At 49.7% G+C, this 26738-nt stretch overlaps 1 protein-coding gene across 2 annotated transcripts in view; it reads right to left on the bottom strand.

Moving 5' to 3' along the window:
- DMXL2 (Dmx like 2) overlaps positions 1 to 26738 on the bottom strand; it is a 1907871-nt gene that overhangs the window by 868043 nt on the left and 1013090 nt on the right. For both annotated transcript variants that reach the window (XM_078684818.1, XM_078684819.1), the window contains exons 26-27: positions 17742 to 17818; positions 15551 to 15681 (exon numbers count right to left, since the gene is read on the bottom strand). In XM_078684818.1, the coding sequence (XP_078540944.1) occupies positions 15551 to 15681; positions 17742 to 17818 (208 nt within the window). The remainder of the gene's footprint in view (positions 1 to 15550; positions 15682 to 17741; positions 17819 to 26738) is intronic.

Genomic DNA, 26738 nt, shown 5'->3' with positions numbered 1-26738 from the left:
GACCGTCCCCTGCTGCTGCGACAGAAGGTCTTCCTGAAGAGGCAGACGAACCGGGGGATCGACTGACAAACTGAGTAGCTCTGGATACCAGTACCTTCTCGCCCAGTCCGGAGCCACAAGGATGATTTGGGCCCGGTCGCGCTTGATCTTCTTCAGCACTCTGGGCAGAAGTGGTATAGGCGGAAAGGCGTACAACAGACCGCAACTCCACTCGCGACGAAAAGCGTCTGCGAGCGAGTGCCGCCTTAGAAATTCCAACGCGCAGAACTGATGACATTGCGCGTTCGCTTCGGTGGCGAATAGATCTAACCAAGGCTCTCCCCATTGCTGAAAGAGGACTTGCGCCACGTCAGAGTTCAGACGCCATTCGTGATCCATCATGCACCGACGGCTGAGCTCGTCCGCCCTGGCGTTCAGAGAACCTGCCAGGTGTTGAGCCACCAGGGTCACGCCCTGGCGTTCCAGCCATTGCCAAAGGCGAAGAGCCTCCTGGCAAACGGTCCACGACCCCACCCCGCCCTGTTTGTTGCAGTACCACATGGCGGTGGTGTTGTCCATGAACACCTGCACTACACTCCCCCGGACAGAGGGGAGGAATGCCTTCAGAGCTAGACGAATCGCCCGTAGCTCCAACAGGTTGATGTGGAGCCGGGCCTCCGCCGGAGACCAGAGGCCTCTGACCTCCGCCTCTCCCGTGTGGCCTCCCCAGCCCTGGAGGGACGCGTCCGTCACAACTACGTGCTCCGGTTGGGGAAGGGAGAGGGATCTGCCGCTGACCCAATCGCGGTCCGTGAGCCACCACTGCAGCTGTCTCGCAGTGCCCTCCGAGACCAGGACGTGGTCGGACAGGTTGCCCTGATGCTGGGCCCACTGAAACTTCAGGTCCCACTGCAGAGCCCGCATACACCACCTGGCGTGATGCACCAGAAGGATGCAGGAGGCCATCAGCCCCAGAAGCAGCAGCGTCAACCTGACGGCGACCCGGGATAACGGCTGAAAGATGGGAATCAGAGCCTGAATATCCCGGACCCGCTGTTCGGGTGGATAAACCCGAAACCGCGCCGAGTCTAGAACCGCTCCGATGAAGAGGAGCTTCTGAGAGGGACACAGGTGTGACTTTGGCACATTGATGGAGAACCTCAGCTGGTGCAGGAGATCTGCCGTAGTCTGGAGGTGGCTGACGACTGTCTGGGGCGAGCCCGCCTTCAACAACCAGTCGTCGAGGTAGGGGAAGACTGAAACCCCTACCCTGCGGAGATGAGCTGCGACCACCGCCATCACCTTTGTGAACACCCGTGGGGCGCTGGTAAGGCCGTAGGGGAGCACGGTAAACTGAAAGTGCTTGTGGCCAACCGTGAACCGCAGGTAGCGCCGGTGAGCCGGCAGGACGGGGATGTGGAAATAAGCGTCCTGCAAGTCCAACGCTACCATGCAGTCTCCTGGGTCCAGGGCAGCTAAGACCTGAGCCTGTGTCAGCATTTTGAACGTCTCCTTCCGGGGGAAGCCGTTGACGTTCCATAGATCCAAGATAGGGCGTAGGCCCCCTTTGCCCTTCTTCGGTACCAGAAAGTAGTGGGAGTAGCAACCACACCCTACTTCTGGCCCAGGAACGCGCTCGATGGCCCCCTTGGCCAAGAGGGCCGTAACTTCCTCCTGCAGAAGTCGCAAATGATCCCCCGATACACAGTGGTTCTGCGGTGGCATGGCTGGAGGAGTCGCCTCGAAGGGGAGGGAGTAGCCCCTTCGGACGATTTGCAGCACCCACCTGTCCGAAGTGACAGTACGCCAGTGGAGGTGGTGATGGCGAACCCTGCCCCCCACTGGCGTCACATGGGCCTGAAAGCACGGACTAGGAGGGTTTTGAGGCGGATGCTGCGGGGGAAGGTGTGGACTGACCTCGCCGTTGACCCCCACCGCGTTGGGTGTTGCCCTGCGGAGCGTGGCTGGCAGCACGTGTGGGTACACCCCTTCCGTGGCCACGAAAGGAGTGAAAAGCAGCCGATTGCAGGCGCGGGGCTGAGAGGCCCAAGGACTTGGCCGTAGCCCTGGAGTCCTTAAAGCGCTCAAGCGCATGGTCTGCTTTGTCGCCAAAGAGGCGACGGCCATCGAACGGCATGTCCATCAACGTGTTCTGGACATCAGCCAGGCGTGGCGTCTGACCGCCACCGTCGTTGCCATCGCTCTACCTAGCGAGTCGGTGGTATCCAGCCCACACCGGATGGAATATTTGGCTGCATCCCGGCCCTCCACAAGGGCTTGGCCGAGTTTGGCCCGTACCTCCAACGGACACTCTGGCAGCACTTCCGCGACCGCATCCCACAGAGAGTGGGTGTAACGGCCCAAGAGGCACGCGGTGTTGGAAGACCGCAGTCCCAGACTAAGGGATGAGAAGATCTTTTTACCATACTGCTCATACCTCTTGGATTCCTTGTCCGGCGGAGCCGACGGGAACGCGATCTGGGAATTAGAGGCCTGGATGACCAGGCTCTCGGGGTGGGGTGGGTGGACAGGAAACATGGGTCGCCCGGGGCTGGGCGGTGGCGTCTGGCCACGTTCCTATATACGGGCGAACCCGTAGCGGGCTTGGACCAAGTGCCCAGAAGAACGTCGGTCAAGGCCTCATTAAAGGGCAGCAGAGGCTCGGCCGAGCTTGCCTGCGGTTTAAGGACCTCAGTGAGGAGATTCGTCCTCACGGCCGCGACGGGGAGCTCAAGGCCCAAGGCCTTGGCAGCCCTCATCAACACCACACTATAGGTTTCCCCCTCCTCCGAAGCCACGGTAGGAGGGGAGACAAAACCAGTGTCTGGAGAGGTGTCCAGGCCAGTCCTCATGAGACTGACACTCTCGGGTCAGAGGGTCCTCAGACCCCTCCCAATCCTCTTCTTCACCCATCTCCTGATGCTCAGGGTTTTCAATCAATGGGGCCTGTTCATAGAAGTGAAACTCTCCAAACGACGTCTGGATCGGCGCCCATCGGGGCCGTCCCGGCGCCAGAACAGGAACGAAGGTGGAACCGGGGACGGCGCCGCCCGAGGACGGCGCCGGAGGCGACACCTGATGGTCCGACACCGGGGAGGTCGTAAGGTCCACCGGCGACGACCCAGATCCCGAAGAAGGTCTAGCGGAGTCCCGCGGCGCCGGGCCCGAAGGCACCGGCGGCGTCGGGAGAGTGGGGCCTAGCGGCGCCGGGCCCGAAGGCGTCGGCAGCGTCAGGGCCGAAGCACCCGACGGCGTCGGGCCGAAGCCCCCAACCCGCTGAAGGCCCCAGACGGGTCCATGGGCTCGAAGGCGCCGCGGAGCCCGTCGGAGGAGAGAGATTCCTCCTGGCCATGAGGAAGCGCTCGATCTCCTCCGGCGCCGCGTGGGTGGTGTCACCCGAACCCCCGGCCGCATCGCGCGAGCGTCGGGAGGAGTCCGAAGAGCGATGACGCCGCTTGGACTTCTTATGCTTCTTACCTGATGACGACTTCGACCCGGAGGAGTGCGGCCTACTCTCGGAGCTGTGGTGGCTCCGAGCCCGCGACCTGTCCCTCAACCTCCCGTGGGACCAGAACCTGTCGCGGCGCGGGACCGACTGCCAGAGTTCGAGTCGCCTGCGGGACCGCTCCCGCCTGGCTTTCGAAGAGAGGGCCCGGCAGTCGGAGCAGGCCTTGTCGTCGTGGTCGACGCCTAGACAAGTTAGACACAGGTGGTGAGGGTCTGTGACCGACATTGTGCGGTCGCAATCCTCGCAGTGTTTAAAGCCAGGCATCCCTACGGCACCGATCGGAGTCGTGAAGACTTCGAAAAATGATCAAAAAGATCCAAAAAGTTAGTCAAAAATTGACTACGGGTTACTGCTTTTTCCAGATCTGCGCTTGCTGGCGCGGAAAAAAGAAGAACTGACGTCAGCACGCGGAGGCGGCGTCTAAGTACTCCCACGACGTCATCACAGCGCCCACGACGCCGACGACGGACGCGGCGCCGCAGACGACGCCTACCGACCTGCAAGGGTACTGCTACGCAAAAGTTTCCGGATCCAGTCTGACGCCTGGGGATATTCTAAGGTAAGGAATCTAATACTAACGTGTCTCTTTCGGATAGGAACACCTTAACCTTAGAAAGCAGTGCGCAGAACGTGGAGGATGGGTGGGGCGGTAAGGAATGTATAAGTAACTAATGTTTCTTACAGATATATTGTTACTGAAGGTAAGTAACTTGTTCATATGAAAGAAACACGTAAGTTATAGATTCCTTACCTTAGAATAGATACCCCAGCAATACCAAACCCAGCGGAGGGTATGCGGACCAAGATCACACCAGAAAGTCCTTGAGAACGTAACGGCAGAAAAAGCCATCTCTCCGGACTTGGCTGTCCAGGCAGTAGTGCCTAGAAAATGTGTGCAGCGAGGCCCACGTAGCTGCCTGACAGATGTCCTGCAAGGGGACTCCCCGACCCAGGGCAGTAGCTCTGTAGTTGACATGGCCCGAGTGAAATAACAGACCTTGATGCACAAAATGACCCACCGAGAGATGGTCCGCTTGTGCACCGCCCGTCCCTTCTTAGCGCCCACGTAACCAACAAAGAGCTGGTCGTCCACCCGGAACTGGCATGCGTGGTCTAGATATAAGGAGAGCACACGTTTTGGGTCCAGACGGTGGAGCCTCTCTTCCTCTTTTGAGGGATGCAGAGGCAGAAAGAAGGTGGGCAAGGTGATAGACTGCCCAATATGAAAGGCTGTAACCATCTTGGGCAGGAAAGAAGGACGAGTCCTCAGAACAACCTTGTCCGGATGGACAGAGAGGAAAGGAGGTTTAGAAGATAGAGCCTGGAGTTCACTCACTCTCCTGGTAGAGGTGATGGCAACCAGGAATGCAGTTTTAAGAGTCAGAAGACGTAGAGGACAGTTAAGAAGTGGCTCAAAGGGAGCGCACATCAGATAAGTCAGTACAAGGTTCAAGTCCCACTGAGTCTTCACGAAAGGAACAGGAGGAAACATTAGTGTGATAACTTTCAAGAATCTATTTACAACAGGGGACTTGAAAAGAGAAGGCTGATCAAAAAGCCTCAAGAAGGCTGATATGGCCGAGAGGTAGCCCTTGATTGTGCCCAGAGCAGAGCCCTGCTGGGCAAGAGAAAGAATAAAGAGGAGAACCTCTGAAAGGGGGGCAGAGAGTGGATCCACAGCCTTTGCTGTGCACCATGCCACAAACTTGTTCCACCTGCAGGCGTATACCGATTTTGTGGAGGGACGCCTGGCTACCAGAATGACATTACAGACTTCAGGAGGCAAGTCAAATGGCCTCAACTGCCGCCGCTCAATCTCCAAGCATGGAGGTGGAGACTGGATAGGTTTGGGTGAAGGACGGATCGCACGCAGCTCCAGTAGGTTGATATGGAGCCGGGGACTCTGCCGGAGAACAGAGGCCTCTGATCTCCGCCTCCCCCATGTGGCCCCCCCATCCCAGGAAGGATGCATCCATCACTACTGCTTGCTCTGATTGGGGTAGGGAGAGGGATCTGCTGCTGACCCAATCGCGGTTCGTGAGCCACCACTGCAACTGACTCGCAGTGCCCTCCGAGATCAGGACGCGGTCGGACAGGCTGCCCTGATGCTATGCTATGACCACTGAAACTTCAGGTCCAACTGCAGAGCCCGCATCCGGCACCTGGCGTGATGCCCCAGAACAATGCTGGATACCATCAGCCCCAGGAGCCGCAGCGTCAACCTGACCGAAACTCTGGGTAAAAGCTGAAAGATCGGAATTAGAGCCTGAATATCCCGAACCCGCTGTTCAGGGGGATAAACCCGAAACTGCACCGAGTCCAGAACCGCTCCGATAAAAAGGAGCTTCTGAGAGGGGCACAGGTGCGACTTCGGCACTTTGATGGAGAACCCAAGCGAGTGCAGGAGGTTGGCCGTAGTATGGAGGTGGGAAACGATTGTTTGGGGCGAGCCCGCCTTCAACAACCAGTCATTGAGATAGGGGAAGACTGGAATCCCTGATCTGGGCAGATGAGCTGCGACCACCGTCATCACTTTCGTGAACACCCGAGGGGCGCAGGTAGCACCAGTGGGCGGCAAGAAAGGGATGTGAAAATAAGCGCCTGCAAGTCCAACGTTACCATCCAGTTTTACGGGTCGAGGGCAGACAAGACCTGAGCAAGCATCAGCATCTTGAACTTCTCCTTCCGAAGGAAGCGGTTGACGTTCCTGACGTTCCTGAGATCCTAGGATGTAGCCCCTGTTCTTCTTGGGGACCAGAAAGTAGTGGGACAGAAACGTGCTCAATGGCTCCCTTTGCCAAGAGAGCCGTAACTTCCTGCTGGAGAAGGATCAGGTGATCCTCAGATCCTGTGGTAGTATTGCGGTGGCATGGCTGGAGGGGAAGCCTCGAAGGGGAGGGAGTAGCCCCTTCGAACTATCTGCAAAACCCACCTGTCCGTCATGATGGGGCGCCAGTAGGGGAGGTGATGGTGAATGCTGCCGCCCACTGGCATTTGATGGGCCCCAAATGTCAGACTAGGACGGTTTAGAGGCTGCTGCAGAGGGGGGGTTGGTGGACTGGCCTGCCCGCTGGCCCCCGGAACTATGATGGTTGTTCCCATGTCCCCGGCCGCGTGAAGGTTGGGTAACATGCTGCGTCCAAGCGCTACTAACATTGAAATGATGCTGCCCAGAGAGTCGGCGCTGTCCAGCCCACAACGGATGGCAAACTTCGCTGCATCCCTTCGGGCGGTGAAAGCCTGGGAGAGTACTGTCCGGGCATCCTCCTGACACTAAGGTAGCACCTGCGTAACCGTATCCCACACAAAGTGGGAATAACGGCCCAAGAGACATGCAGTGTTTACCAACCGCAATCCTAAGCTGGCGGAAGAGAAAATCTCCTTTCCAAGACGGTCCAGCTTCTTGGATTCTCTTTTTCAGTGGGGCAGTAAGAAATTAAATGAAATGAAAAAAACATTTATATAGCGCATTAGCTACCCTGAGGTATCCCAGCACTGTGAACAGACGCATGCAGAGGAAATGAATAAGCGGTTGTTAAAAAGTAAGGTTTTTAAGAGTTTGCGGAAGGGTAGGAGATTGGGCTCCGTCCGCATACGGAGGGGGAAAGCATTTCAAAGCTTGGCGGAGTTGTAGGAAAAGGAGCATCCACCGCATCTAGCTCTCTTTATTCTGGGCAGTAGGGCGAGGGAAGAGGATGTTGAGCGGAGATGCCTGTTTGGCTGGTAGGGTGTTATCAGGGACTGGCTGATTAAAGAGCATGTCTTCCAGAAAGCCTTGTGCACATTGCACATGGCTTTAAATTAGATTCTCTCCCTGACCCGTAGCAAGTGGAGGCTCCTTAACGCAGGGTCTCCGGTCTGTCGGTAAGGAGTCTGAAGAAGCGTGCGGGCTGCAGAGTTTTGAATTATTTGAAGCTTGCTTATGGTGGATTGCTGTGCCCCTAAATACAGGGTGTACCCATAATCCAAACAGGAGAGAATGAGACCTTGTACCATGATTTTGTTTTGCTTGAAATGGGAGACGGGGGAGTATCCTACGTAGCATCCTCAGCAGACCGTAGCAGGTAGCAGAGAGTTTTGCCGCATGATGATTAAAGCTGAGGTAGCGGTCCAGCCATATGCCAAGGCTTTTGAACTGTTCTTTGGGTACTGGAGCGGAGCCAAGGCATTTCAGCCAAAATTCATCCGACCTGAGAGGGGGAGTTTCTAAGGAGCATATACTCGATTTTGTACCCATTAAGTTTCAGGCAAGAGAGTTCCATCCATTTGTCCACCTCCTTAATACAGCTTTCAAGATTAATCGATTTTTTCGGGGTGGTTTAATGCCACCACAAGCTGAGAGTTGTCAGCATAGGTGATGATTTGTAAGCCAAATGGAAGGACAATCTCTGCCAGAGGACTCATGTAGATATTGAATAATGTGGGGCTCAGGAAAGCGCCCTGAGGCACACTTCAACTTAGGGGCATCCTTTTGGAAACAACATCGCCTTCAAAGACCTGGAAGGATGGATCACCTAGGAAGGAATGTAGCCAGGCAATGGCATTCCCTGATACACGCAGATCCCCTAATCTCAGAATCAGCGTGTAGTGACAGGCTAGGGAGGGGTCCTTGTTGGGTCTGGTGGTTTCGAGGGCTGAGATCCAACGTTCTCTGGGAAGCTTGGACCAGTTGCCTTCCTGATGTGAGGTTGGATTGAGAGGAAGGGGGTAATTTGGGATTTTCCAAGTCATGGAGATCAAGAAGTGGTCGGACCAGGGAAGCGGAGATGGCATCCCTGATGTGAGATCAGGGCAGTTGCTAAAGACTGGGTCAAGCAGGTGCCCTTGAAAATAGGTAGGCTTAGATACTATTTGCTCTAGCTGAAGTGTGGAGAGGCTCAGGATTAGGTCATTAGTGGAGTGATCGGAGGTATTGTCTAGATGAATATTAGGACCCACCAGTACTGTGAAGTTGGATGGTATGCAAGCTAGATTGGCGATGGTAGTCAGGATTAAGGAATTGTCCCAGGGGGCCGGGTGGGCGATAAATTAGTAACCCGGAGAAAGTGATAGTGGGGGAGAAGTCTATGGAAAAGAGGAGACTCACGCAGTCTGAAACCTGATCTGGAGAAATGAGACACCTAAAGTGGTCTTGAAAGAAGATTGCTAAGCCCCCCCTCTGCCTTCCTTACGGTCCTCTCGTTGTAGAAGGTAGCTGCCAGGGAGACTTTGAGCTCGGACTGGCTCGGACTCATTGTCAAGCCACGTTTCCGTCAGGGAGAGAACATCAGGTTTAAGTTCTTCCAATAAGAGGGCGATTTTGGTGGCATGCTTAGGGAAAGATCTGCAGTTTAGCAAGGATATCTTTATACTGTCTTGCTTTATTGGGGTGTTCCGTGTCTCGACAATCGGCCGGAAATTAAACCTGCAGTGGGGGCAGTCGGTGTGTTCATCTGCTACATACCACAAGTGGAGGCACTTGTCAGATGTAGTTCCTCTTCGGTTGCGTAGGGTACATGGGCTGTAGGATCTAATGTGGGATGCAGAAAGAACAGGGGAACGTGATTTTGGGTGTAGAGGCTTGGACCACCAAGCTCTCAGGGGTGGGGTGTTGGGAAAGGAAAGCGGGGTCGCCCAGGGCCGAGCGGTGGTGTTGGGAAATCATCCTATCCATGGAAGCCCCTGTGTTGGGACTGGACGAAGCGACCTGTCCCACAACCTCCCTCGCACCCAGGACCTTGAATGGGCCGGAGCCGACTGTCGGCACTCAAGCAGCTGTCGGGATCGCTCCCGAAAAGCCTTCGGCGCCATTGAGAGACAGTCGGAGCATAACTTGGGGTTGCGGTCATGCTCCAGGCAAAAGAGGCACACGTGGTGCAGATCCATCACAGACATCAGTCGGTTACAGAAACCGCAGGCCTTGAAACCAGGCAGCCCTGGTGCACTAGGAGTGGAAGACTCAAAAAGAAGTCGACAAAAGTCATGAAAAAGTCAGTCAAAAAGTGACTGGAGGTACCGCTCTTCCCGAAATTGCGCTGGCTGGCGCGGAAAAAGAAAAGACTGATATCAGCACGCGAGGTCGGAGTCTAAGTAGCTACTGCAACGTTATCCCAGCGACACAATGCTAACAACGGACGCAGAGCCAACCGACGCCACCTTCCGTCGCGCAGAGGTACTGCTGACGAAAAACCTTTCTGGATCCAGTCTGACACCTGCGGGTAATTCTAAGGTAAGAAATCTATAACTAATGTGTTTCTTTCAGATTGCTCATTTACATCCCAGGTACAGGGCACCAACACTACGGAGCAATGTTGTACCTTCCCATATGCAGGTATTGTGTTGCCTGCACCTCCTAGCATCAGGGAGCTACCAGCCAGTGATAGCAGTGGCGGTGGAGGGTGCAGGGGTGTGGTCTCAAAGCACACTTTTTAGGTTTTTCCAGAAGTTCCTTGACGCAATGGTAAAAAAGTTCAACCAGCATATATATTTCCTTGGATCATCCCAATCTTTGCAGCAGACAAAACTCCGATTCTACACCATGTATGGTGCGACACATGGGAGTCCATTTAAACTGCAGCTACAGGCCTGTCATTGCAGCCTGTGTGAGATGGTGCTTGCACTCCTCACAACAGATCTACTTATAACCTAAAGGTCACCCCTATGGTAGGTCTTCAGTCCTGACAGCAGGGTTCTTGGTTACAAGTGTGAGGGTGTCCCTGCATGAGCAGGACCCCATACAAACCCTGCAGTTGATTCTCTAGGCTTTGCGAATGCGGTCAGCCATTTTAGTGTATATAGTGGCCATCAGTCATTATGAGATGTCTAACTATATAATAGTTACACCAAACCTGGTCATGTTTGGTATCAAACATATTAGAATTATACCCCAATACCGATTCTGGTGCTGGAAGTATGATCCCATGTACTGGGGGGCTCCTTGGGGGGCCCCAGTACTCCCGGTAACAGCCTTCCAGGGTCTGTCAGGAAGTCAGTGCTGCTGCCAAACACAGACACAATTCTGCCCTCCTGCTGCTGAGCAGAGTTCGACCAGAGAAGGTAGAACAATAGATTTCCTGTCACATGGAGGTGTGACCACCTCCCAGACAGGACTTTAGAGTACTGGGGTGGGGGCACTTTCCAGCACCATCAAATTGCCTTGACTGGCACATTTGGTGTGCTCCTTGCATACTCCCGTTTAAGCCAAGTCAGGGACTTTTTGTTCCCACTCTTGCCTGAAACTGGAGAAAACACAGGGGAGTATCCTCCCCTCTGTCAGACCCCTCCCCATCCCCCGCAAGTCATTCCAACACTTTCCCTAGGTTACTTAAGGCCTCCCCTGTGGGTGGGTCCTTAGATTCGTCATGGAGCAAGACTCACCTCTGAAACCAATACACTCTTCTATCGTCTGGACACTTGATCTTCGACTGGAACCAATACTGCTTCAAGGAAGACTCGTGTTGGTCTCGGTGTTGCTGTTCTTCAAGTCTTCTGAGTTGTCTGTGTCTGTGGTTCATCCAGGTTCTCAAGAAGGCTTGTGGGCATCAAAGACATCTGAAGTAATCTCCCTTGGACTGAAGGAGTCACTCCCTGCATCTGCAGGCACCACAACGAGGCTGACCGGTCTCCTTCTCCTGTGGTCCTACTGACTTCCCGAGGCCCAGAAACACAGGTGGTGGTTATGCAACTCCCTAGAGGTTCCCTGCAATTTTAACGACAGTATCCCTCGTCGGAGCCGTTGGGACCAAACCCCTGTGCACTGCGTCAACATGCCGTTCTTTCGGCTACAAGAAGCTCCAGCCTCCAGCACCTCATCCCACGAAGATCAGCATTCTCACTGCATCATCTGCACCGTAGGCCTCCATCTTTGATGAGCTGCATGAGGTCTTCTTGCGAGTCCTGTGTCTTTGGCCTGTGGGTCCTCGAGGGTCTTCCTTTGCATCAGTGAGCTACCCTGCTTGCTCGGGTCTGCTAAGGCTCTCCAGCACTTGGTGAGCCCTTTGGACTTTGCTGGTCCCAACATCTGCATCCTTTTGCTCTCCAAGTCAGTTGTGGCTACCAAGGCTTGTTGGTTCTCCCCGATGGACAGCAACCACTGCCATCTGACATGGAACAGCTCGTACACGGTTCCTGGTCTTCCTCAGCGTCGCCTGGTCCTCACAGCTGCAGCAAAATGGCCACTGCCTTCACTCCTGAATCTCTTTAAATCAGTGGGCATTGTGCTTCCATGCCTCCTGGTCACCTCCACGTGGCAGTTTGGCTTGCATAATGTCCTTTTTGCGAAACCACCCTTGGATTTCACCAGACTCCTTCACAGGTTTCTTCACAGGCATTCTCTTCGAATTCTCCTATTGTAGTCTGCAACATGTTCCAACATCACTTCACCCAGGTGCACCTGTCTTCCCTGGTGCAGGTAACCTGATTCCTAGGTTATCCATGGGTGGGGTGGATCTCCAACCTTCCGTCTTACAAAGGGCTTGTTCAGGGTCCTCCGGAAGGGTCCTTCTTCTTTAAAATTGCAACGCGACTTCCCTGTTGACTTCTCTTCCACTCTGCACACAGCTGACGTGGGGTTCCTGGGTACTTACCTTGAGTGGTTCCTTGTGTCCCCAGCTCCTCTGAGTCTTCTGGTCCAACTACTGTTCTCCTTTGCAATTCGCATTTCACTTTCTTAGTATTTGGTTTGGTCTCCCTCTTTTTTATGTATTGTTGACGTCTCCACATAGGAGATATACCAATGTGGTAGTGATTGTGTTGTGTAATAGAATCATTTTTATAAACGATTGTGTGGTTCTTTTTCATCTAATCTACACTGTCGAATAAATGTGGTAGAACAAGCTGCTTTACGCTCCTTCAAGATAAGCCTGAAAGCTGCTCTCCCCAGCTACCACTTTGAGAAGTTTCTATGGTTATCAAAGAACACTAAAATCACCATAAGGGTTGCCTGGATTAGTCCAAGGTGCATCACTCTTGAGTGTGCACCATATACTAAGCCAGATTCCTACACCTTCGGTAATGCCTTATCTGGTGAGCAAGATCTAGCCACACATTCCTTACCTTTGAATTGTCCCCAGGCACCAGACTGGATCCAGACAATTTTCCACAGCAGCACCTCTGCGTGTCACTAGAGAACGCCGAGCTACACCATGACGACATCGTCCACTGGAGGTGACGTTGACAGAGTCGATATAAGCCCTCCCCTGACACTCTGATGTCAGTTTCTTCCGTGGCTACTTTCAGTGCTAAAACGCCGAGCCAAGAATAGAAACTGCTATAGAAACAGTGTGCCCAAAAAGAATCTTCCTTTTGTAAAATGTTCACAATATGAAATGCACAAGAGTGCATAGTAAGGATCTGGAAAGAAAGAGGAATTCAGTTCACAGAACGGGGAGGATGGGTGGGTCGGTAAGGAATCTGTGGTTATATTGCATCTCTACCAGATAAAGCATCACCGGAGGTAAGTAACTTATTCATCTGATAGAGAAGTCTAGCCACAGATTCCTTACCTTTAAATGAGATACCCAAGCAGTACCAGGCCCAGAGGAGGGTTTGCGAACCGATCCTACAAAAGATCCCTGCTTAGGCAATCCGGTGTGATAGAAGAAAGAGAGCAAGACCGGCTGCCAGGAAGGGAGGTGGGGAAGAAGACATCCCACCTGAAACATCGTGGAGAAACCCGTTGTAGGAAAGTGCTCAGATAAATCAAATATTTTTCTATAGATACTTCTTGTGAAATTTCAGGATCGGAATGTGAAAGTAGTCAAGTAGTCATCCTGTAAATCAATAGGCAACATTCAGTCATCTGCTTCCAGCACAAGCAGAACTTGAGCAAGGGACAGACCATGAGGCCTAGGATCGGATGGAGTCGACCATCCTTTTTGGGGTTCAGGAAGTAACAGAAATAACATTCCTGACCCAGTTCTAGCTCTGGGACCAACTCCATCGTGCACTTTTTTTTCATGCAAGGATATGGCCTCTTGGTCAAGAATACTTAAGATAGTCTCGTGGTAGAGTAACAAATTAGAGAGGGATGGCGGGTGGAGTCTGTTGAATGGGAAGGGCATAAGCCCTTTCCACAATCTGTATGATCGAAAGGTCTGAAGTGACATTTCCCCACATTTGTAGAAGAGTATAATCACACTCCAACTATTAGTTTGTGAATCAACTAGTCAGAACTAGGGCTACGTCCTTGTTGTGGCTGAGGGAGAAAAGGAAGAGGATGAGGAGGGAGGTAAAGTAAAGCATGCAATCTTCCTTTGCCACATCCTCAACATTGTCTTAAGAGAGTGTTCACCATAACAGGGATGTGTCTATATAACTAGCATCCTTTAGTCCTTCAAAGTCGGGGTCAATGAGGCCCTGTTCGGATGTATCACCAGAAGGATTGTCATCATTTGGGTCATCCTCCACAAAGAAGTACCTTTGTTGTTTAACACATTTTTTAGCTTTTCTTCTAGGAATGATGTGAACTAAGGCACCGATGATCTATTGGTATTCAACGTCTAAGGAGATGACACTGGAATGCACAACGGTGGAGGACTCGACTTTTGCGTTGGAGTCAGCAACACTGGCATCGAGGTTATAGGTGACCAAGATAATTGAGGCAGGGACTAGAATGGTGCAAAAGGCACCTGTTGATAGGGTGCTTGAAATCCACCCAATGAATAGACCATCTGTCCCACAGGGACGACAAGTGCACCAGTGTAGACCATTACTTAGTTAAAAATATTTAACATTGCATTCAGAAAACAGAGAAGAATCCATTCCATTTTGAGGAAACTCTGGGTATGGATGGCCAAACTGCGACCTTAAAGCAGATGCCACAGATGGAACATTTCCTGGAGCCGGGTTCGGGGGAGCCGTTGGCACCGGGTCTGCTGGTGCGGATACACATGCAGGACTCTGACGTTCTTCCACTTGCTCTTCTTCTTCTCTGGCCTGACTTTGATCTGAGGCAAGTGAAGCTAGGGCGGTGGAGACTTGCTTATTGAAGATTTTCTTCAGGATTCATGTCTCCTCTTCTTCTTGTTCTTTCTTTTTTAAGACTTAGAAAAGTGAGGAAAAAGATACTTGGGTCTTTGTCGAAATTTGCTTCAATCAAGTTGCTTATCTCATGCTCGAGCTATAAACATTTAGGCTTCACGGTCCTTGAGCGCCTTAGGATTCTTCTGACAAGAGTCCCAAGCACCGATGCTGTGGTCGGATCCAAAGCATCATAGACAGATGGAGTGAGTATCAGTGATGGAAATCTAACCATTGCAGTCTCTACTCGGCTTCAATACCAACCATTTAGGCAGCAAACGTTTGATGAAAACTGAATTTAAAAATAATAAATCTTAAATAAATCATTAAATAGCAATTGTCTCTTGAAGAGAGTTGAAGAGTTATGGATTGTGTCAACGGTGCATGAAAAAGTAACTGATATCACATCTAAGGGGGTACTTTAAGACTCCAGTGACGTAAAGTGGTTATAGAGTAAGTAGCAGAGGTGGATCGGGTTCACCATACTGCGTAGGAGAGCTATTGAAAAGTTTCCAGATCCAGACTGGCACACGGGATATTCAAAAGGGAAGGAATCTGCAGCTAGATGTATCCAGCAGAAATCAAGTGACTGGAGACTCTAGATGGATATTTATTGAGTTCTCAGCCTTTTGCCTTGGGATTTTCTTTTTTGCACTGCTTTATCTGGTCCGATGGTGTCCTGGGGGTAGGTGTTCGAAGACCCACAGAAAGCTGGGAGTTTGTCAGGACCATAGGCAGCAGTGCCATTGGTACTGGCTTTATGAATGATGCAGCTGATTTTGAAGATAACGCAGTTGGCAAAGGAATAAGAGGAGGTCCAGCATGATGGCGGTCATCTGGTCTAATGCTTTAGACCCTTGATGACAGGCTTGTATTAGAGTTAGGTGCATGCTGCTCTTTCTGTTTACTGTATGGACATTACAACGGCAATACCAAAAACCTCATATCAATTGTCCTGTAACCACCATCACCAAGATAACCAATTATATTCTGGTTACCTATGAGGCGAATAAACAAGGAATAAACAATAAAAAAAAGTGATGTCTTTAGATTTCTTTTCCTCACCTGGCCACGAGGCAGGAGGTGAATTTGGTGTTGCATGTTCTTCGATGCTTTCTGTTCGTAATCTGCGGCGTTCACTCAAAAGAAGACCCTGATAAGTCATTCCAGTGAACTGATTTGTTTCTGTCTGATTGCTGAAAAGAAAAAGAAAAAAGTGCTTTAGGACCATTTCTAAAATCAGCAGGTAGCATAATCTTTAACCATATAATTCCAATAGGTGTAACAACCATCTTACAATGCTGCTTTTGCTTGAAAAATAACTGAGCACCATTGGTTAGAGAAATGGCATTTGTAAGAAGGAATGACAAAACATTTTCATGAAAATGTTGAATGAACTGAATTCACATACTACATAGGGGAATACAGTCATAATTATGCACCTGCCGGTCTGTCTTATTCCCTGCTTGGGATAGCCCTCAGCTTTCTTTGACTGTATAGTTTGCCATGAATGGCAATAAGGACAGTATCAGACAATTTGATTTGTGGCCCTGTGACCAGTCAAAAACACTCATCTTCAAGAAGGTTATGAGGAATTTCCAAAAATCAGCTTAATTCTTTAGCCGTCAATCTGAGCCAATTTGGGCTGACAATCATGAGAAGCAGGGATTTCCACCAACTTCTGGGAACAGGGCTCCTTTTCCTTTCTGTTGAATAAAATAGCCATGATTTCCCTAGCAATAGGGATGCTTCTTCCAGTATGCACTGTAAGAATGTAGATTACAACTACACAGATCACAAGGAGCATTGCAGGGAAACACGCTGTAGATTCCATATCACCCAGTATAAGTAAACCACAAATCAGTGTTCTTCTACAATACACGGAGTGGTTTTCCGATGTACAGTATGCAAACAAAACTAACCCCTGTGCACTTTATATTATTACTTACATCATAGTGGTAATAAAAAAAACATCAATTTCTTTCTTAATCATGGCTAGAACCCTATTAGAAGATCTATATTACATCATGGCTAGAACCCTATTAGAAGATCTATATTATATCTGAATAAATGGCAAGCCAAATATGGTAGCTATTAGAAAACCTGCACTTATAGGGCCAATAATTCACAGTAGCTGGTTGAAAAGCTTTTGGGTATTGAGAACCAAGTAAAGTACTAACTAAAGTACTAAAGTACTACAAGAATGATGTCTTACCTTCAATTATACAATACATTCAGTGTTTCTATATAGCTCCAATATTAAGCATAGACTCATCCATGCTACCCTCTGGACAGTCAAGTATCATTGAGAGTAATGAAATCCAACAAAGTTGTCATGTTTATGTGGTTGTCAGAGACTAATCCCTTCTTGTTTATTTGAGAAAGTTTCTAGTGACCTCCGAGTTAGCTAGCACAAACAATTAAGTTTATTGTACTCAATAGAGACATACTGACCTCAGTCCTATGTCAAATCTATAGTGTATATTATTCCAATGAGCAGAGCCTATTGGTAATATAGGAACTACACTACAGAGGGTCGCATAAGAAAATCCTGAAGAACTTTCACTGCACTGCCACAAAAGCTATTGGGTCCAATTCTCAAAACCACTATCAATTTACTCCTGCAGGCTTTTATCTATGTTTCTAGTACATTTTCATTATTTGGGGAACTCGCAAAGAATTCCAGGAATACACCTGGGAAGCTGTAACAGTCTCAGATTTTTTGAGGGGAAAATGTGTGTTTTTAAAAAAAACCTGGAATTAAGTTGGGTAACATGAGAACTCTGGCTGCCAGAAATATTAACCTTAGTCAAGCTGAACGAAATTAAATTCTTACTTAGGGAAATGAGAAGGCATCTTCCCATGAATATTGAGTCACTAGTCAAAAACTTCTAATTGAAATTTCCACTAACTGAAAATTGCATCAGCAGAAAGATACGGTGTGTCGCACCCTCCATTGTTATCTCTCTCCTCTCTTAATTGAACCCTTGCTTTTTATATTCAAGTTGCATTTTGATCAAGTCTATTTGTAAATCATGAAGCTAATTGGGTGAGGTATGTAATTTCATAACAGAAAAAACTTATTCTGTTTAGATTATTTGTCGAGAAGATGCCCAAATAAAAAGAGGAGAGTATATGTTTAGAGTTGAAAGTATTCTTGTATTACATCACAATTTTAAAAAGTCACACTAGTTAAACAAACTTAGATTGATATGTTTTTTTTTTACCAAGGTCTTAATAAATATTGAGTAATTACCTATAGCTGTGGCTGTCACACAAGGCTTGATAAATCGAAGCTGAAAGAGAAGCTGCTAATGAATGAAGCGTAGCAACCTAAAAGTATAAAAAAAAACAGAGATAGTGAGGTTTAGGACTTATGATAAATTGCAAAAAACAAGGCAGCTTGCTACTACCATGGTTTTTAGTAAATATCGCAAACAACATGTTATGGTACTATTCACAAGCTAGTTAAGTTAAACAAATATTCACTAAGTATAGAAAGACTTTTGCTAATTGCTACTAGAAACAAATAACAAGCATTTGCAATGCAATAGGTATCGCATTTACGCGAGTTTAAGCTATTGGCATTGTATTATTTTTGTTTTCTAAAACCGTTTTAGAAAACAAAAATAATACAATGCCAATAGCTTAAACTCACGTAAATGCGAGAACTATTGCATTGCAAATGCTTGTTTTGCTATGTGATTTGCTAATCAGGGCCACGTTTATTTTGGTGTCTGGGCCAGCTTTCTGTCCCAGTCCGACACTTAAGATCTACTTTGGAAATTCTTCGCAATATGGAAACAACTCCCTTGAAGGACCACTATTTATTACATTTTGGAAAATGGCAAAGTGCAGCTCTGCATTTAAACTACTTGTAGGTTCTGCTAACCAGGAATTAGGCCATAACAATCAATTTACGAGAAAACAGGCTGAAGAGACAGTCCAAAGGGCCTTTTATTCAAAATTACTTCTGACAAGGGTTACTTACTATCAATCGTCCTCTACACGACCTACTCATCCCAGCAATCATTCTCATGAACTGTTGCCTCCTCCCCCTTTTAACAATCCCACCTAAGTCTATTTAGTCTATCACAGACAGTGGTAAATTTATGGAAGGGTGTCTTTTGAGAAGACAAAACTGATCCCAGCAAACAAACCCATCAAATGAATAGCTAACCTCAGGTTCAGGAGTAGTGTGCTACTCAGCATAAAGTACTTTTGTGCCTCGTTAGGGGTAGTAGGAAGTATAAAAATGCAATATGAATATGCGCCACATGGCCTTTGTAACTCATTACAGCGCGCTATACAAATCCCGTCTGCTGACTGCACCACCCGTCATAACTGCGTATCTAGAGGATATCACGCTGCCTACCCTGACGGATGATCAACGAGATGACCTGGGGTCACCGTTACTAGCTGAGGAACTTCATGAGGCCATCTTTGCCCTCTCGAATGGCAAAGCACCGGGCCCTGATGGACTGCCGGCGGAATATTATAAAGCATGCTCTGACATCCTGATTCCAGAGCTCCTACGGGTATATGCAGCGGCGCTGGAAGACTCGACCCTACCCCAGTCTATGAATGAGGCGACGTTAGTGTCCCTTTTAAAGCCAGGTAGAGATGATACACTCCTCGGCTCATATAGACCCCTAGCACTGCTAAACACTGATTATAAGATACTAGCTTCGACTCTCGCCCGGCGACTGGCAGGACTGGTGCCTGACTTGATACACAATGACCAGAACGGCTTTGTGCCCTCCAGATGCACCTCCCACAACATACGTAGGCTATTCCGAGTACAAACATACGCAACACAAGACTGGCCTAGGTCGGGCTGCCTAGTCCTTGACCTGGAGAAGGCGTTCGACTCGCTCGAGTGGCCCTATTTACTGGCTGTGTTGCGCAGATTCGACCTTGGGGAAGACTATATTGAACTAGTGGGATTACTATACAGACGCCCAGTGGTGCGAGTCCGCACAGGCGGGCTACTATCTGACGCCATTAGGGTGCAACGCGGCACCAGACAGGGCTGCCCGCTATCCACATTACTTTTTTCACTAGCGATTGAGCCCCTTGCTGAAATATTGCGCAATAAGGGCATACACTGGGGGATCCCACTAGCGGATGGCCTACACACAGTCTCGCCATATGCAGACGACCTCCTTTTGTACGTCAGAGACCTCGCTCAAATACCGCTAGACCTCTCGGAGATCTTCAAGTCTTTCGAGACCATGTCGGGGCTCAAGGTGAACTGGGCCAAGTCAGGGGCATACTCGTTCAACCCAGACGTCCCCGACCCTGGAATCATGATTAATGGTGAGCGACTGCCGTGGCACCACACCACGTTTAAATACCTAGGAGTATACATATACAGGGCGCCACAAGACATACTAGACGGCAACCTGACACGCGCCATCACGTCCATAAGGTCCCAGATTGCCTTTTGGAAATCCCTACCGCTTAATGTCCCGAGCAGAGTGACGCTGACAAAAATGATCGTACTCCCCAGGCTCTTATATTACTTCGCCAACATACCAGTGCACGTGCAAGCACACACCTTCAGAGAACTGGCCTCCATGATCAGGGACCTGATATGGAACACTGGACGACCCAGAGTGGCCCTCCGAAAACTATATGCGCCAGTTGATGAGGGCGGCCTCGCGGTACCGAACCTCGAACTTTACTATCTGGCAGCCCAGCTACAATGGGTCACTGCCTGGCTCGCAGGAAACCACCTGGAGGACACAGCCACGATCACGGATGTGCTATCCTCCACGCAAATACATACCCTATTCCACCCCCTGACGCACCCAAGGAAAACAGCTCAACTACATGTTAATGTAGCGGTACGATGTTATGTCAGAAGCCTACGACTCACGAGACTGACTAAACCATATGCCCCGGCACTCCCACTCTTAGGCACCCCCAAGTCCACCTCTATAGTCACGGAAACAGCACTAGAACACTGGACACGCACTGGAGTAGACACCATGGCAGACCTATACGCCGATGGTGTCCTGATACCGTTTGTGACACTGGCTGCTGACACGGGTCTCCCACCAGGACAGTTCTTACAACACGCCTCCTTACTTTTAGCATACACGCAGCGGTGGGGTAGCATCACTGAGGAACTACCGACGCATCAATTGATACAGAGCCTACACGTCATGGGAAACGGTACACATGTGGTGCACTGGCTACATCAGGCGCTATTGTCACACACGCAACACTCGTTGCAACCACTGCGTGACCAATGGGCAACTGACAGGGGGAGGGACTGGACCGATAAGGAGTGGAAAATGATCCTGCTGGGCCCCAGACACATCCCCCGAAACGCACGCTTCAAACTGATACAGTTCTACATACTGCATAGAGCGTACCTCTCACGCAGTAAAATTAACCGCTACTTCCCGGGTGCTGCAGCTAGCTGCCCGAGATGTGCACTGGAAGAGGCGGACCTGCTGCACATGCTATGGCAGTGCCCACAGATTCAGACATACTGGGGGGCGGTACTGATGATACTAGACAAATGCACGGACATGGCGATACCACACACGTGGGAGGCATGCATACTAGGCCTATATCAACGGACTACATTGAATAAAGTCCCCTCTCGCTTCTGGGACCTTGGCCTCCTTACGGCAAAAAGATTGCTCACGAAACACTGGAAGCAAACTACCCCACCATTACCAGAACACTGGCACACGTCACTAGACACCTGGGCGAAAGCGGAAAGCACCACCCTCCATAACGAGGAAACAGCAGGTCTACGACAGTTCCCGATCGCGGCATTATGGGATGTACTGCTCAACTCCTTTCACAGGGAATGCCATCTAACACGGACCCCAACTGATGTCACCCACCCAGACAATGCCAACGGCACGCCCCCTGCTGATACTCCGTGCGGACAGACCTGATGATGCTCCCCCCATCACTCCCCTCACACCGAACACTCACCACGACTGATACATTGTCCCCCCCCAAGCCATGCTCATCCCGTTAGTCAAATTTGAATGACGCCCACACACCCCCCCACGTCGATACACCCACAACCAGATGCACACGTCTCACTCTTGCATTAGATGACCATAGCCAACCCTTCCCATTTTCCCCCTTATGTCCTCTCTTCTCTTTCCTTCCCTCCTTCCCTCAATGTTTATCTCAGAAAGTTATATCCTTTGTTGCGCTAACATGGTTTGAAACATTTGTGATGGAAAATAGCCATGATGTATGAAGCGGAGAACTAATGCATTGGGTGATATGCCCCGTAAACATGACAGACATCTTTGAGATGTAGTAATATATGTATTGTAACATTCATGTTTTATTTCTCCTGTAACTCTAATAAAGGATATTTAAACAAAAAAAAAAATGAATATGCGCCACATTGCAACTGTAGCTCAACAGTGAGAGTCCACTGCACAGATGTGTGCATAACCTGCAGGCGAAACACAGAGACTGACGAAAAAAGTGCCTTGCATTCTTGTGAAAATATATAGGTACGTTATTTGAGCGTCTTATTCGGTAGAGCTGCCTGCTTTGCTAAACCCTTCGGGGCAGATTTACAAGCCCATTGCGCCACTTTTGCGTCACTTTTCCCATGTTAAAAGTGACACAGAAGTGGCGCAAGGGGCTTGTAAATCTGCCCCTTCGAATGAAAGTGTCCGTGCACAGGAATAGTAGGGGACGCACTTCATCAGCCAATCTCGTCTGTCACATTTGGAGGGGGTGATGTGCCCCCTTAACTAACAAAAGTGCAATTTGGATTGAGAGCTGCATTATCCAGTGATTGAACATGCCCGGGAGGAGTTGGAGGGGGTTAAGAGGCCCCTCCCTAACCAGTAACTTGCACAGGGCTGTGTTTGAATGGCCTCACCCTGTAGCTTTCGGCACTTCCGCCTTTGTTCTAGATGAAAAGTTAGTAATCTCAAGAACTTGGTCCAGCAGGAAGCTCAGATAATTGGTTTTGGGGAAGGGGAAGGCAGGGATGTGGGTCTGTTCTCACACAGCGAGCAATTATGCGGTTATTTTACCTGGCCACAAACTCTTTGGCAGTGCGGTGTTTATGATGTTGGTGGCTAATATCATTAGATGGCATCTGGTTGCATAGCGTCTCTTACCGGTGTGGTGCACGATGATAAGTTCCCCAAAGCTGCTCTCATTAAGCGGTACAGTTAGAATAGATGCCGAATGATTTTAAATAAACCCATGCTGGTGTGAAAATTACCTAACGTAACTAATCAACGAAGACAGACCAAAGTAAAATGACCGTTGGCGCCTTAACATTTAACAGCATGATAGCACTCTATTTAACAATAAGCAGTTGCAATGCAATAGGACTCGCATTCACTCTAAACCTATTGCATTGCAAACAGGAGTGCGGGCGGGCAGGGGGTCGAGCAAGCACGCACAACAGGAGTACGGGTGGTGGAGCAAGAAGGCACAGACTGCGGGAAGGGGGTGAAGGCAATGGAAGAAAATAGTGCTCACAATCTAAATAAAACATACTGTGCAACACTCAAAGTTAAGGGGGCAGTAGCTATGGAAGGATACGAATGACGACATGTCCGTCATAAGAAGGGACTCACAAGTTTATGAACCAATCAGAAGGCAGCATTTAGGAACGACAAAGACACAAGTCAATGATAAAGATGGGTGGGGGAGTGGGCGAGACTTCCCTCACGTAGTCAACTACCACAGATCAACTCCAGAGCAGCGCTTAGACGCTGGCTCAGGGCTTGACCTAAAGAGTTACTTTCCTTTGGCAACACAGATTTTGATGGATGCTGGTTATTCTCTAAAGATTCTCTATCTTCCTCCAGGATTGGACTACAGACGTTGCCTCGGAAATAGGGACCAGCAAGTTTTTTAAATATAAAGGGGTAAGATGAGCAGTGACTGAGAATGTTCAAATTAACATTATTTCCAGAACAAGCAACATTATAAAAAGTGGATTTTCAAGCATTGTTTTGAAATGAATACAAGTTATTCACCAGACTATATGTTATGCAACGACACACCAACAATAACAAACAATATGGAAGGAGGTCAAAGAATATTTCAGCTAAAAAGAATAGTTTAGGTGAATCAAAGATGACCAACCTTTCTACATTAGAATCAGAACTGAGAAAATTCTGATTTTAAAACGTATACAGTTAGGGTCAAGTCAAGTCAAGTCAAAATTTATATAGCGCACTACATACCCATAGGGTCTCAAGGCGCTTGAGGGAGGGGGGGATGTTTACTTATCGAATATCCATGTTTTAAGTTGTTTTCTGAAGGCTAGGTGGTTTTGAGTAAGGCGGAGGTGGATGGGCAGGGAATTCCAGGTCTTGGCCGCTAAGTAGGAGAAGGATCTTACTCCCATGGTGGCTTTGTGGATGCGTGGAACAGCGGCGAGGGCTTGGTTGGACGAACGCAGCTGGCGGGTGGGGGTGTAAAAGGAAAGGCGCGAGTTGAGGCAATCAGGTCCAAGTTCGTATAGGGCTTTGTGTGCGTGGGCGAGGAGACGGAACGTTATTCTCTTGTTGACGGGGAGCCAGTGAAGGTCTTTCAGGTGAGCGGAAATGTGGTCTGTGCGGGGGATGTCTAGTATGAGTCTGGCTGAAGCATTTTGGATGCGTTGGAGTTTTTTCTGTAGTTTCGCGGTGGAACCAGCGTAAAGGGTGTTTCCGTAGTCCAGGCGGCTTGTAACCAGTGCGTGGGTGACCGTTTTTCTTGTTTCGGTGGGGATCCAGTGAAATGTTTTTTTGAGCATGCGTAGGATGTTGAAGCATGAAGATGAGACGGCGTTGACTTGTCTGGTCATCGAGAGTGTGGAGTCCAGGATGATGCCCAGGTTCCTTGCGTGGTCCGTCGGTATGGGGGCTTTTCCTAGGGCCGTTGGCCACCAAGAGTCGTCCCAGGCGGAAGGGGATGAGCCTAAGATGAGGACTTCCGTTTTGTCCGAGTTCAGTTTCAGACGGCTGTGCTTCATCCACTCGGCTACTTCTTTCATCCCTTCGTGTAGGTTGGTTTTGGCGGTGGTTGGGTCTTTGGTGAGTGAGAGGATCAGCTGAGTGTCATCAGCGTAGGAGATGATGTTGAGGTTGTGTTGACGTGCGATGGTTGCGAGGGGGCTCATGTAGACGTTGAAGAGGGTGGGGCTGAGTGATGATCCTTGCGGGACTCCGCAGATGACTGCGGTGGCCTCTGACTTAAAAGGGGGAAGGCGGACTCTCTGAGTTCTTCCAGCGAGGAACGAAATGATCCAGTCCAGTGCTTTTCCTTGAATTCCGATGTTTCTGAGGCGTTGTATCAGGGTGCTATGGCAGACTGTGTCGAAGGCTGCGGAGAGGTCAAGGAGGATAAGGGCGACTGTGTCTCCGTTGTCTAGTAGTGTTCGAATGTCGTCTGTTGCTGCGATGAGGGCGGTTTCGGTGCTGTGTTTGGCTCGGAAGCCAGACTGTGAGGAGTCGAGTGATTTGTTATTTTCGAGGAAGGTGGCGAGCTGATTGTTAATGGCTTTCTCAATGACTTTGGCAGGGAATGGGAGGAGCGAGATGGGGCGGTAGTTTTTGAGTTCGGTGGGGTCAGCTGTGGGTTTCTTCAGAAGGGCGCTGAGTTCGGCGTGTTTCCAGCTATCTGGGAATGTGGTGGAGTTAAGGGAGTAGTTGATGACATCTCGGAGATGGGGTGCGATAATGGAGTCTGCTTTGTTGAAGATGTGATGGGGACATGGGTCTGTAGGGGATCCTGAGTGGATGGAGTTCATCAGGCGAATGGTCTCTTCTGTGGAGATTGGGTTCCATTCGAGAAGGATATTCGGAGGAGGTAACCGTTCGGAGGTGAGTGGGGTGGATTGGTTTACAGGTGTGTTGTCAAAGCTGTTATGGATGTCGGCGATTTTGTCATGAAAGAATGAGGCAAGGGAGTCGCAGAGGACTTGTGAGGGGGTGATGTCGTTAGAGCTGGCGGTGGGGTTGGTGAATTCTTTGATGATGTTGAAAAGTTCCTTGCTGTTGTGGGCGTTGTTGTCTAGTCGGTCTTTGAGTGCTGTTTTCTTGGCTGTCCGGATTAATTGGTGGTGTTTGCGGGTGGCGTTTTTGAAGGCGGCATGGGTGATAGTGTTTGGGTCTGTTTTCCAAGTTTTCTCAAGGGAACGACAGAGCTTCTTGGATTTCTTAAGGTCATCGTTGAACCAGGGGGCGTTCTTGCTGCCTTGCTTGGTTAGATGTTTTTTCAAGGGTGCTAATTTGTCGGCGGTTTGGGTTAACCAATGTGTGAGGTTGATGGCGGCTTGGTTAGCGTTCGCTGAGTAGGCAGGTGGTTTTTGAAGAAGCGATGTTGAGATCTGGTCGATGGTGATTTTGTTCCAGTTTCTTAGCAGAGTTGGTTGAGGGTGGTTGTGGGTCGAGGTCTTATTGTAAATAAAGTGGATGCAGCTGTGGTCCGTCCAGTGGAGGGGTGTGGTATGAGTGAAGGAGATATGCTTGCTGGAAGTGAAGATAGGGTCGAGTGTGTGTCCTGCATAGTGTGTGGGGGTGTTAACAAGTTGTTTGAGTCCGAGATTGGCGAGATTGTCCAGAAGGGTGGTGGTGTTGCTGTCGTTGCTCTTTTCTAGATGGAAATTGAGGTCTCCCAGTAGAATGTATTCTTCTGAAGGGAGGGCGTGTGGGGTGATAAAGTCAGTGATGTCTTCGCTGAATTTTGTACGGGGTCCTGGTGGCCTGTAGAGGAGGGTGCCCCTAAGTGTTGTCTTGGGGTCGGTGTGGATCTGGAAGTGAAGGTGTTCGGCGATAGCGAGGTTGTCATCTGAGCTCGTTGAGATGCGGATGGTGTTCTTGTGGACGATGGCGATGCCTCCTCCTGTTTGGATGGGGCGGTCCTTACGGATGATCTTGTAGCCGTCTGGGATGGCTAAGGTGATGTCTGGAGCTGAAGAGGCATTCATCCAGGTTTCTGTTAGGAAGGCGATGTCCGGAGAAATGGTGTCTAGTAGGTTCCAAAGGTCGATGGCGTGTTTGTGAACCGAGCGGGTGTTGAGAAGGATGCATTTAAGGTGGTTGGTGTTGGTTCTCTGTTTGGTGTTTGTGGATTTGGTTTGGGGCTTGACGCAGGTAAATTTGCAGGGGTGGCAGGTGAAGGGTCCATGGGTGTGTCCTGGTGCTGCTTGGACGCAGTTAGTGAGTCGGCCGGGGTTGAGTGCAAAGAGGGAGGAGGCGTCGTATGTAATGCGGGGAGGATGGGTGAAGCGGGGACCAGGGGGTAT

The sequence above is a fragment of the Lissotriton helveticus genome, chromosome 3_2 (genome assembly GCF_964261635.1).
Source record: "Lissotriton helveticus chromosome 3_2, aLisHel1.1, whole genome shotgun sequence".
NCBI lineage: Eukaryota > Metazoa > Chordata > Amphibia > Caudata > Salamandridae > Lissotriton > Lissotriton helveticus.
Note: the sequence above shows the minus strand (reverse complement) of the source record. Positions and strands in the feature narration are given on the sequence as shown.